The following is a 13,770-nucleotide window of genomic DNA, read 5'->3' as shown; positions in this document are numbered from 1 at the left end:
TTCCACCTTAGCTGTGCCTCTCACTCATTAACTTTCATGAGCTGTTATCAATAACAACTGCCCTGGCAGAGACCCTTTTGTCTCTCTTACTTCCTTGATAACAGCATCGAAATAGTAGCGATTTGCGATTCTCCAAGGGGGGGGGGGGGGGCATTGGCGATTTTGCACCCTTCTGCCCATCAGAGTTGTTCATACTTCGTAACACCCGCATCCTTCTAAGAATTTTCACCAAAGGGGAAAATTAACTAATACAGAGTCTTACAGAATTACAGAATCTAACACAATACAAAAGAGTTTTTAGCTACAGAGCAATACAGATATACATTCAACTGAGCATCTAAACATTTAGCGATTACATTGTCACTTCCTTTAATATCTTAATATCTTGTACCTTAATAAATTCCTGTAGCATCAGACTCCAATTTAATAACCACCTATTTTTATTCCTTTTCTTCAGTAAAACAAAAACTAAAGAGTTGCGATCTTAGCTTAAGTGTATATTATAAAATGTGAACCAATACATGTGTGATTATTCTGTAGTACATTACAAAAGTTTATGCAAATACTAATCTTTATTTTACTTTTCAATTCAACAGTCAATCTTCCATGGTGTTGTCTTTATTATTTACATGCTTTGTCAAAATCCCTCAAAACCAGATCCTGTTATTTAAAGTGGCATTTTGTCAACCTTTGCCTCTTTTCCACTTAACTCTAACGTGGTTAGCTTGCTCACCAGTGTGGAATAGGCTTTCGCATTCTCCTTTCATAGGAGTTATTTTATCAACAATGTTCTCCAAACTTAGCCCATCTTCTGAACTTCCACACAATTCTTTATTTTTAGGCAAGTCATTAGTTTTATCTTCAGGACCCTTCATTCTATTAGTTTTCAGTTTAACATCTGCAAGTTGTTTACCTTTAAATTCCAAAACAAACTGTAATTGATTCACAGGCACCTTGTTAACAAGCCATTGTTCCTTCAGCCTGGTTACTGCTTCTGACACCAATCCAGACTTTAAATTTTCTTTATTCAATTTATGAACTACACTTTTTCCTTCTCCTTCAATAATAATATCCACATCACCAGCTCCCATCTGCTCACTAACTTTTAACACACCTTCTAATACAAACAACTGAGAATTCTCACTTCCCACTGGTACCAAGGTTAACCCTTTCTTCACTGAACCAAGTCCATCTGACCCAAAAGGACTGCATTCCTTTTCAACTAAATCAGATACCTCAGACGTTTCCTGAATTTCATTACTAGGTTCGGTACCATGTGCATCCACATCTTGAACACACTCAAACGGGACATCTGCCTCTTCCAGGCTTTCAATACCCATCCCTTTTTCAAATTCTAAGTTCCCCTGATCCTCCTAGTTACTCTCTGGGCACCTCCCATCCAGAGTAAACTCAACCCTGCGGGTTAAAACAATTTCATCTGTTAACCCAGCAGACTCCTTCAAGGTAACGGCATCCTTTTCATCTAGGACTGCCCTTATATCATTATCGGGAACACATTTCAATTTTTCAACTTCTTCAAACAGTTCCATCAAGCCAGACAGATCATCCATGTCCAACCCTGGACCTTCTAACTGCCTTAATTGTTTCTCATCTTTACTCCGTGCCTCTATACATTTCCTCCTGGCTAAGGGTAGCTCTACCTCCTCTCCTTTACTCTCTTTCACCTCCCTATTCTCCGTCTTACCATCCCCTAACCCCTCTTGGTACCGGGTTGGTAAAAACGTCTCAGCCAAATCGACACTGGACTGATTTAAACTGGTCTCTTTCTCAGCTGCCTTTCTCGACATGCTGCGAGTGGTCACGCATGTGGGATAGGTCTTGGAATCCTCAACACTTACAGGCTTGCTTGTCAGCTTCACGGCTGAACACACCTCATCCCCTGCTAAATCATTACCAAGAAGGACGTCCACGCCGTCTCTCGGTAATTCTGACTGTACCCCTATTTCAACTGGTCCAGATACCAGGTCACAATTTATAATGATCCCATGCAAAGGTACAGCTTCTGTCCCTTTTCCTATGCCTCTCAAAACTACCTCTCCCATCTCAGGACCAAAATCTAGTACCTTACTGAGAATCAATGACTGCTCAGCTCCAGTATCTCTCCAGATCCGCACTGGAACTGGGGTTTCTCCCGCTTTCACAGACACGGTCCCTTCTGAAATAAATTTCTCACGCCCCTCTCGTATTTTATCTACCTGGGGCTTTCTCGTCGATTTGCTGATCGACACAATACACCCTGTAGGGACTGCTGCTTTCCCTTTTCCTGTCTCCTTCCTCGGAGCAAAGCACTTAGATGCAATATGACCAACCTTTCCACAATTAAAACAGGTCAAGCCAGGAACCCTCCTGCCAGCCTGCCTTTCTTCCTCCTTACTTTTACCACTAGCTCCCAGCTTAATTTCTACCTCAGCCGGCGGGCTTTCTCTACCGTTCCTACGGTCTTTCTGGTAACTCTTATTCGAGGAAAACTTTGTCTTGTGGGTTAGGGCATGTTCATCTGCGAACCTGGCAAATTCTGATATAGACTTATTCGGCTTCTCATTCAAATACATCCGGATATCATCCAAAACACAACCTTTAAATTCCTCAATCAGAATTAACTCTCTGAAAGGATGGAAATCCTCCTCCACCCTTTCTGCCGCACACCAACGATCCAAGAGTACACCCTTCTCATAGGCAAACTCTGCATACATCTGATTCCACACTTTCTTTAAATCTCTGAACTTCTGTCTATATGGCTCAGGTACCAACTCGTAGGCCCGAAGGATAGCCTGTTTTACTTCCTTGTAATTCTCATACTCCTCCACAGACAACGCCGCATATGCCCGTTGTGCCTTCCCTTTTAACACACTTTGTTACAACGCCACCCACTGATCTCTGGGCCACTTCTGATTCACTGCCACCTTTTCAAAATGCAAGAAATAACTATCAACATCTGTCTCCTCAAATGGAGGTACTAACCTAAACTCCTTACTAACATTAAACCTCTCCTCTCGGTCTGCCCCTGGAACTCTTCCCTGTTGCTTTAACTTCTCCATGTCCAGCTCATGCTGCCTCCGTTTCTCCTTTTCCTTTTCAGCTCTTTCCTTCTCCCTTTCCTCTGCTTCCAGCTGTTGTAACCTACGTTCATGTTCCTTCTCCTTTTCTGCTCTTTCCTTCTCCCTTTCCTCTGCTTCCAGCTGTTTTAACCTAAATTCATGCTCCCTCTTAGCCCCTAACTCCTTTAGCTGGAGCTCATACTCCCTTTTCTTCTGTTCAGCGTCCAGCCTCAATTTTTCCAACTCTACCTGAGCCGTCCCAATAGCTGGTACCTTTTCAGGGATATGTTCCAATACCTCAGCCGAAAACATCCTTCTCAATATAATACTGAGTTATGGCCCTCCGCATCTCCCACTTTTTCATTGACGACTTCACCTCTGCGAGATTTAATCCTTTCGCAATATTTTTTACCAAGTCCGTCTTTGTGGCATCCTCTAGCGCCTTCAAAGTTGGGTTTTGTATAAATTCGACTACGTCCATCTTTGCTGGTTTCCCATCTGGTAACCCACGCAACCAGATCAAAGTCTGGACTTAAAGCCCGATTCACTGGCCCTTCAATTTGGTATCAAATCCTGAGACGAGGCCCCAATTTGTTACAAACCCTGTAACTGGGTGTCTTACCAGCAAAGATAGAAGTGTCCGTTGGAGTCTGGTGATACTATTTTCAACAATATTTATTAGCAAAAATATACAAAATAATATCAATGCGAATATACAGAGAGTATATGTTAGCAATACTAAACCTAAAAGTGTGGGTATAATAATAATCACTAATGAAACAAGCCCTATTGTTGTCTAGGGGATAATGAATTGTCAGATGGAAATATAAAGTTCAGTTCAGTTCATGCAGGCTGCGATAGTTGTTGGTCACGGTGTTTCAATTGTTGGAGAGAGAGAGAGAGAGACACAGAGAGAGAATGTGCGAACAGTAATAGCTATTATCTTGCCAACCTTCCTTTACGATTTTGATCCGTCGATGCGTCGTTGTTGTGGCCATTCACATATGACCCCTCCGTCCTTTAGCTAGACCGTTCTTCCGTGGTGGACTCGTCACCCAGGCAAGGGTGGACACACACACAAGCCCCCACCGGTCTCGCTACAAAACACTGTGAGTTAAAATTTACCGACCCTTTGTTCGGTCTCCAGTCTCCCACCCTGTCTCGTGGGGTTCTGATGCTCACTAGCGTTTCTCCTGGTGCGTCTGAGGGGTGTTCCCCAGACCTCACTTTTATCCCCACTCACGGGGTCTCAGGTGTCAATCAGGTTGAGATTATGTAACCCATCAAACTAGCCCACTCTGGTTGCCCCCTGAGGGGTTTCAATGAATAGAACAGTACCAAGTACACAATCCTTCTTCAAGAGACATTAGCAGTAATCAATGGTTCCGCTCTCCTTTTGTTAGCTGGAGACATTCCACCTTAGCTGTGCCTCTCTCTCATTAACTTTCATGAGCTGTTATCAATAACAACTGCCCTGGCAGAGTCCCTTTTGTCTCTCTTACTTCCTTGATAACAGCATCGAAATAGTAGCGATTTGCGATTCTCCAAAGGGGGGGGGGGCATTGGCGATTTTGTACCCTTCTGCCCATCAGAGTTGTTTATACTTCGTAACAGACTAGATAGGGTGGATGTGGAGAGAATGTTTCCTGTGGTGGGGATATTCAGAACTAGAGGGCACAGTCTCAAAACTGAGGGGCAGCCATTTAGAACAGAGATAAGGAGTGATTTATTTTTTTAGCCAGAGAGTGGTGAATATGTGGAATGCTCTGCCACAGACTGTGGTAGAGGCCAAGTCCGTGGGTATATTTAAGGTGGAAGTTGATAGATTCCTGATTGGTCACGGTATCAAACGGTATGGCAAGAAGGCAAGTGTGTGGGGTTGAGTGGGGTGCGGGATCAGACATGATGGAATGGTGGAGCAGACTCGATGGGCTGAATCCAGTGCAGCCTAATTCTGCTCCTATGTCTTGTGGTCTTATCAGTACAGACTGGAGAACTTGAGTAGTGAGGTGTTACATTTGGAACTGAGAAATAAGAAAGGTATGACCATATTACAGACCACCTAACAATCCTAGGGACTGAGAGGAACAATTTTGTAAAGAGGTCGTAGACTGTTGCAAGAAACTGAAGGTTGTGATAGTAGGTGATTTTAACTTTGCATGTATTCATTGGGAATCCCATATTGTAAAAGGACTAGATGGGATAGAGTTTGTCAAATGTGTTCAGGAAAGTGTCCTTTCATTAATACATAGAAGTCCCAATGAGATAACGTGCAATACTGGATCTGCTGTTAGAGAATGAGACAGGGCAGTTGACAGAAGCTTTAGGGGAACACTTCGCATCCAATGATCACCATGCCATTAGTTTCAAAGTAAGTATGCAAAAAGATAGATCTAGTCTGCAGTTTGAGTTTCTAAATTGGAGAAAGACCAATTTTGATGGTATCAGAAATGATCTGGCAAGTGTGGATTGGGACAAGCTGTTTCCTGTCAAAGATGTACTTGGAAAGTGGGAGGCCTTCAAAAATGAAATTTTGAGTGCTTGTATGTGCCTTTCAGAATAAAAAGTAAAGATAACAAATATCGGGATCCTTGGTTTTCAAGAGATATCGAGGCCCTGGTTAAGAGGAAAAGGAAGTGTAGGTATAGGCTAATAGGAACAAATGAGTTACTTTTGCAGTACAAGAAATGCAAGAGTACACTTAAGAAAGAAATCTGGAAGGCTGAAAGAAGGCATTAAGTTGCTCCAGCAGACAACATGAAGGAGAATCCTAAGGGATTCTACAGGTATGTTAAGAGCAAAAGGATTGCAAGGGACAAAATAGGTCCTCTGGAAGACCAGAATGGAAAGCCATGTGTGGAGCCAAAACAGATGAGGAAGATCTTAAATTAATTATTTGCATCTGTATTTACTTAGAAGATGGACACAGAGTCTATAGAAGTGAGGCAAAGTGGCATCAACTTCATGGACCCTGTACAGATTACAGAGGAGTAGGCGCTTGCTACCCTGAGGCAAATCAGACACGGACTGGTTAAGGATAGTCAGTGTGACATTGCGTGGTAGGTCATGTCTAACCAATCATTTAGAGTACTCTGAGGATGTTAACCAGGAAAGTGGATGAAAGCAAGGCATGGACTTTAGTAAGATATTTGACAAGGTCCCACATAGGAGACTGGTCAAGAAGCTTGACATTCAGGATGAGGTAGTAAATTGGATTAGATATTGGTCTTGTGGCAGAAGCCAGAGAGATAGTAGAAGGTTGCCTCTCTGACTGGAGGCCTGTGGCTGGAGGCATATGGCAGGGATCGGGGCTGAGTTTGTTGTTTGTCATCTATATCAATGGTCTGGATGATAATATGGTTAACTGAATCAACAAATTTGCAGATGATGCCAAGATTGAGGGTGTAGTGGACAGTGAGGAAGGCTATAGTAGCTTGCAGAGGGATCTGCATCAGCTGGAAAAATGGGCTGAAAGATGGCAGATGGGATTTAATGCAGACAAATGCAAAGTTTTGCACTTTGGTGGGACCAACTAAGGTAGGTCTTGCACAGTGAATGGTGGGGCACTGAGGAGTGTGGTAAAACCAAAGGATTTGAGAATACAGGTCCACAATTCATTGAAAGTGGTGTCACAGAGAGATAGGGTCGTTAAAAAAAGCTTTTGCACATTGGCCTTCATAACTCAACGTATTGAGTACAGGAGATGGAAAATTATATTGCAATTGTATAAGATGTTCGTGAAGCCTAATTTGGAGTACTATCTGCAGTTTTGGTCACCTGCCTACAGGAACGATGTAAGCAAGGTTGAAAGAGTACAGAGAAAATTTACAAAGATGTTGCTGGGTCTGGAGGACCTGAGAGAGATTTCAGAGGTATGCAAAATTACGAGGGGTATAGATAAGGTAAATGCAAGCAGGCTTTTCTTATTGAGTTTGGGTGGGACTACAACCAGAGATCATGGGTTAAGGGTGGAAGGTGAGAAGTTTAAGGGGAACATGAGGAGAAACTTCTTCACTGAGAGGGTTATGCGAGCGTGGAATGAGCTGCCAGCATAAGTGGTTCATCGAGGTTGATTTCGACATTTAAGAGAAATATGGATAGGGATATGGAGGGCTATGGTCCTGGTGCAGATTGATGGAAATAGGTCATTCAGCATGGACTAGATGGGCCAAAGGGCCTGTTTCTGTGCTGTGTTCTCGTTGACTCTAAGAATGCTGGTTGAAGGGAATGATCTCATGTACATCGACATTTTTACTTATTAATTCAATAACAAATTGTAAATACCTCTGACAAGGCCAGCACTTCCCTCATTACCGCCTGATCTACATGGCATGCTGGGCTATTTTTGGGGAGAAGTCAATGAAGGCCTAGGGGTAATTCACTGAGGGTACAATCCCAGCAGATGTCATTGTTGCCTTTTACAGGGTGGTTTTGGTGTTGTGAATTACATTGAAACAAGTAATTTTGTAAGCAATCATCAAATCATTCATTAAATGCATTTATTGCTTTGTTATACATGGAACAGGGGAAATGTTACTTCAGAATATCCTTGCTACATTGAAATGACAGTCAAAGTCATTACTTTATTATTATAATTTGCACCTACCTATTTGGAACATTTTGCCTTGCATGGATTCATTGTCCCTAGCCTGAGGACAGATTCTGCTTAACAGTTTCTCATGACAATTGTAATTGGCAGTTGTTCACCTTGCTGTACTCCAGCAGTTGCATGTTAGGGAAAACAGCTTTTTTATATCAATCAACTTAAAAAATTCATTTGCAGAAATTTCCTACGCTTCATAGTTTGGTACTATTGCAGATGAGAGTCCCTTTGCGCGATGACCGGAGGAGTAAATCAATAGAGGAGAGAGAGGAGGAATATCAGCGGGTCAGAGATCGAATATTTGCTCGAGAAGTAAGTCATAATAATTCCTTGAATAATTTTACTTGTTTTTTGCAAAGCTGGATATTTTATATAGAATAATAAATAGTGAAAATTCAGAACCTGACATAATGAATAGTTCTGGCTTTTTCAGTTTCCAATTTACAGATTTCTGATTTTCATTTGCCTTTGTGTGTTCTTTGAGACATTCAGCATTGATTTTCCTGCAGCAGCACATTTCTGCCAACAGAATGACATAACCTAATGGGTCCCAGTACCAGGATCAGTGATGTTGCCATCATGTTTGTGCTTGTAACCCTGACAAAACAGTGTTGTTTCTGACAGGAGTATGCTCCAAATATCTTGGCAGGAGGACTCTTTCACTCTCATCAGCTTTCCGTACTCTCCCACGTCAATCATGTTTTTCCAAAGGATTGTGTTCTTTTTTTCTAACTGGCACTAAAGCCACCCAGAACAATGCAGATCAGGGTTTCCCCCCCCAACATTATAGTAGCAGACACACTCACTCTCACCCATAGCTTCCAAGGTCAGGATGCATGTGCTGATGACTGTAACATGTTAGTTGCATGTTAAAGTGTACTGGGGGGGTTATCTCCAAGATGTTCACTAATCCCACGTGATCCTACATGCTAGAATAGCTCACTGTTGGCCTCAGATCCTTCACCATAGAGATGATGTTCCTCTTTGGGTTCACGATTCCAGAACAAGGTGTAGCCACCACCTTGTTCTTTGAACTGGCCGTTACTTGCCCTTTGCATCTCAGTAATGGGGATTTCCAAGTATCTGAGCTGTGATTGTGAATGAGCTATGTCATTCAGGTCTGTCAGTTTTGGGATCCTGAATTTCATGTTGAGGAGTAGAGTTTGCTTGTTTGTTGTTTTTGTTTTTGTGGGGTGGCTGTTGTACACCAGCTGCCTCACAGACTTTGACACAGCAATGTCTTCATCCATGCTGAGGAAGTCCAAAGCGACTGAGGCCAGGTTCTGGCGTACGGGTGTAAAAAATATGTGGGCATCTGTATCGGAGTCTATCAGCGTATATGTATGCCCCTCCCTTTACCCCTCTCCTTTCTGCCCCTTCTCTTCCTTTTCTTCCTCCCCCCCCCCTTTTGCTCGCTCACTCACTCCGCCCCTCCCTCCCCTCCCCTCTGTTCTTTCAGTGTCCTGTAAACTTCTCTCATCTTCCTTCAGTCCTCCTCCCTTCAACTTAGTTCCACTTCCCCTCACTAACACACAACTGTTTGCCCCCCCAGACCTCACCACTCCTTGCTTCCCTTCATCCATTACCTTCCCTTTTCTCTGGCCTTCTGCTCTCTTCTCTGAACACCTTTTTCTTTCTGCCTACTGTACTCTTCCCTTTCTCTCCAGTTCTGAGCAAAACCCCCATACACTGTCACTGAGTGGCAGTCCTGCAGCATGGGCTGTGTCAGGGTGATGGAAGGGCACTGTGACCTGCCCTAGGGTGGTGGTGTGGGCAGACGGTAAATGAAACCTACTGAGTGAAGATTGACCTTGGTGGTCCCTTCCCCCTCCGCCCTTTTTGCCTTTACTTGCTCCCATCCATCTTGGGCCCTCTCCCTTTTTTCTCCCACAATCCCATGTTCTCTTCCCCCACCCAATCTCAGTTGCTGAATGCCCAGATTGCAGTTTAGCCCACATCCTGTCTTCCAATACCTTTCCCTGAAAACCATGGGGAATCTTCAGTCTTTTGGCTGGTGCAGCTCCATGCCCACCAATCATGATCTCCTGGCCACTGTAGGTCAATTAATTAGCAGGCCACGAAAATGTACTGTATTTTAAATAATTTATAGCTATTTATAGCCATTTATAATAATGATTTAGATTAGGTATTTTTCTTTGGTCAGGCAAGAGTTCCAGGTGCTATTGATTTGAATGTGTAGAAAGGGATTAATAGAATGGCCAAAAATTTATCCAGCAGTTATTTTGTTAAACATGTAGTCATGAAGATAGGTTTTATTATATGGAGTAATATCATATCTATCTTCTGTAGTTTAATGATTTTGCAGTATGTTATTTGCAAGTGCTGTGAATGTAATATGGACAGAAATGAAAGCTATTTTCCACCCAGCAAGATACTGAAAACTGCAATCAGATAAATAGCAAGTTAGTGTGTTTTGGTTGTGTTGATGAAGACTGCAGGGGAACTCCCCCCTTCTCACCACATAACAGCATAAGGGTCTAGCTACACACAATGCCAAATCAAACAGCACTGTTCAGTTGAAAATAGGCTTAATCTTACAGCAAAATGGCACCAATTTGTTGTGTCTGGCAGGAGGTGTAACCCCTAATATAACCCAGTGGGATTTTTGTTAGTAAAAGAAATATCTTTCAATTGTAATCCTATCCATCCCTCCCTGCCTCCCAAAATAATGCCAACAAAGTATAGTGCCCAAAATGGTCTCCAGTGTGAAGTTGAACTTCACTGGTCTAAAAACCAACAACTGGTGTGCACTCTGGGAACAACTAGTTTTTAGTTATGCTGCTTCCTCTGAAACTGGGCTACTGAATGAGGCAGCGATCAAACTTCCATCTTTGTCAGGTCATTCCACAACACACTGCATTCTTACTGCTCACTCCACAGACCAATCACATGAGACCAAGTTTTCATCGACAATTAGTATTCTGCAGCCAAAGGTTGCTTCCAGAGGATCGTAGAGAAATTCACAGAAATTGCTACACTTTAGGGATCAATTTACAGGGCCAATTAACCCACCAACCCACATGTCTTTGAAATGTGGAAGGGGCCAGAACACCCAGATGAAATCCATCTGGTAATAGAGAGAACATGTAAGCTCCACATACAGTACCAGAGGCTAGGATTAAACCTTGTCCTTGGCACTGTGAGGCAATGGCTCTCTCTGCTGTGCCACCACTGTATTTATTTGTCTACACCTAGCATTTCTCCAGTGGTTGTTATGGATTTGGACAAGCATCATCTTGGACATAGCATTAGCTATAAGGAGCACATGGAAGGAGGCAGGGAAGATGACTATATCCATCTAGAATTTATATGGATAGCTTACTCATTTAGCGATACAGTGCAGAATGGGGCCTCCAAGTCACGCCCCTCCAGCAACCTTACAGCCCTGATGAACCCTAACCTAATCACGGGACAAATTACAATGACCCATTTACTTCCCACTACGTCTTTGGACAATGGGAGGAGACTGGAGTACCCGGGGGGAAACCCATGCATTCCCTGGGGAGGACATACAGAGATTCCTTACAGAATGGCGCTGGAATTGAAGTCCAAACTCCAGAATGCCCTGAGTTGCAGTAGCGTTGTGCTAACTACTATGCTACTGTGGTGCCCAATCTTCTTTATCTAAACAACTCTGGGGAAGCTGCCCATACTAAGGCAGTTCTCAATCAGATCTTTGGCCACTAGCAACCTCATGTAGGCTCACAGATGAGGCTCCACCATGTTATCCATGGAACTGTAGGTTGCAGGCTGTTGCCACTAACCACTGTTACATTTCAGTTTGCTGCTCACTTGACAGAAGTTGCCTACGCTCCATTCTAAAGAAGAAAAAGTTTCATCTACTTTAACCCTACAGAAGCAGGGGAATCAGGCACACGAATTTACCCATATTGCAAGAATTCCAAAGTGCAGCATTCATATTCTTATGCACGTGTCCTTACAAAGTCATTCCTGGCAACCTCTGTCATAAAGGACTCATCTCATGTTCTCCACCAACCTGCCAGAGTCCCACTGAGCACCTCTCCCATAAGCTGTATGACTTTGCTGTAGTTGAATTTGCTGTTTTTAAATGTATGAATGTGCCTATCTCCATGTCGCATTTATGAGGCTAGTTATTTATTGGATTTATAAGGGGAGCCTAATCATGCTACTCTGAAAATTTGAAGATCTTTATGAGCAATTTTAGAATGACAGGTAATGCTGTTTCACCTCTATTAAAAAGTAGCAAAGCAGTGTCTCAGCTAAGATTTTCAATGAGTGCCACAACAGATATTTATTAATATTATAATATTGAGGTAAAAGCCTAGATTGTTTATTTAAAATAAGATCAATAGTGTTCCGTTTGTCAAAAAAGGAAATAAACCTATCTGCAATGCTGCAGAATGTTTGAAGAATGTGCGATATATGATGATTTTCAGGTGCTGGAATAGCAAGATTATACTATTTAAAAATATATTTGACCCACAGTCATAAGATTTATAAAGTTCTCTCTTCTCTTTCAGTCTTCATACAATGGCTACTTAATGGAGAGCAGGTCAGTATCACGTGCATGGCACCTGTATATGTAGTTATTCTAATCTAAAGAATGTTGCAAACCTTCAGAAATATGTTTATTTTTGTAATACAATCAACAGACTCTCCAAAGAAGGCAGTTCTTCTATTTTGCAAAAAAGGAGGCAGCTTTTTAGGTATTCAACTATTTATTGGAGCTTTAGCTTCCTAAGCAGCAGTGCTTATGCCAATGCATGGGTGTTTGTTGTTGGATGGCTTTGCAGTATGTTTTTCATGGTTCTATGTACTCTTCCGTCATTGAGAAGTTTTTTCTATTTTGCTGGTCTATGTCTGAGTGCACAGGTTTTAACTTCCAAAACTCATTTGATCAATCAAAGTTAGTTTTAAATTTGACAATCAATTTCCAGTTGCTCATGATTTAAATCTTAATCTGCACTAAATAAAAAGTAGTAATAATTGCATTAAAATGTTTAATTTTGAGAGCTGGTTAGCTATAAAGGAAGCTGAGTGATCATTTTACATCTTAGAAGGTTAGCTAAACATGATTTCAGTATTATCCACAATGACAAATGAATTTGCATGTTACGGTGCAGCCACTTTTGATGAGGAAATATTCCACATTTTCCAATTTTTTTTCCAACTGTATGGTTCTCTCCCACCCATAAAATGACAAATATGGACCTTCAGAGGAACTCAGGATTGTGTGGAGATCATTGATAAGTGGGAAAACATTTTACTCCAATTACTTTGGGTATCCGTCCAAGACTAGAGTCCTAAGCAAGCATAGGAATAGGTCCCACAGCCCACTGTCTGCATCAACCACCTACTTACACCGATCCTATATGAATCCTATTTATTGTTCTTCTGACATTCTCATCACACCACCCCAGAGATTTTATCACTCACTGGCACTATGGGCAATTTACAATGGCTAATTAACCTACCATGCTGCCCATCTTTGGCGGGATGCAGGGGAGAAACTAAAATACCCAGGGGAGACCCATTAGGTCACACGGAGAACATGCAAACTCCATACAGAAAGTAGGGTCGAACCCAGGTCTCTAGCTAAGCAAGGTAGTGGCTTTACTATCTGCACCACTGTCGCCAACTACTGAGAGTGTTTCCATGTAATGGAATTGATGGATTTAATACATGAACAGTATAACTTTAAAAATATTCTTTGCTAGCTTTTATACTGTGGTCTGATTGTGCCTGATCAACATTGTGGAGAAATGTTTGCCTGTAATCCATGTCAACAATTTGAGGCTGTGCCTTAAGGTTAAAGTGTGTGTGCGTGTGTTCATAATTTATACTACCTGAATTTTGTTGCCTGACCTTGAATGCTTGTTTATTTTATTTTGACAAGATGGTTTAAAGTTAGACATCACACATGAAAATGGGGTACTTGCTTTATACAGATTGGATTCATGTACCTCATGGATTTGCAAATTTAGTATATAATCCCTGGACTAGATACCTGTGTTTGATTGTTGGTGTGTGTTTTTTTTTTGGTTTCTTTCAAAGCAATAGTGAAGTAGCTGAACATCAAATGTAGTGGAATAGTATAGCAGCCAC

General features: G+C 42.0%; 1 protein-coding gene across 6 annotated transcripts in view; it reads left to right on the top strand.

Annotated features, from left to right (window-relative positions):
• LOC132384710 (R3H domain-containing protein 2) overlaps positions 1-13,770 on the top strand; it is a 302,458-nt gene that overhangs the window by 182,302 nt on the left and 106,386 nt on the right. For all 6 annotated transcript variants that reach the window (XM_059956099.1, XM_059956098.1, XM_059956097.1 and 3 more), the window contains 2 exons: positions 7,879-7,974; positions 12,186-12,217. In XM_059956099.1, the coding sequence (XP_059812082.1) occupies positions 7,879-7,974; positions 12,186-12,217 (128 nt within the window). The remainder of the gene's footprint in view (positions 1-7,878; positions 7,975-12,185; positions 12,218-13,770) is intronic.

The sequence above is a fragment of the Hypanus sabinus genome, chromosome X1, assembly GCF_030144855.1.
Source record: "Hypanus sabinus isolate sHypSab1 chromosome X1, sHypSab1.hap1, whole genome shotgun sequence".
Lineage (NCBI taxonomy): Eukaryota > Metazoa > Chordata > Chondrichthyes > Myliobatiformes > Dasyatidae > Hypanus > Hypanus sabinus.
This window is presented reverse-complemented; position numbering and strand designations above follow the sequence as displayed.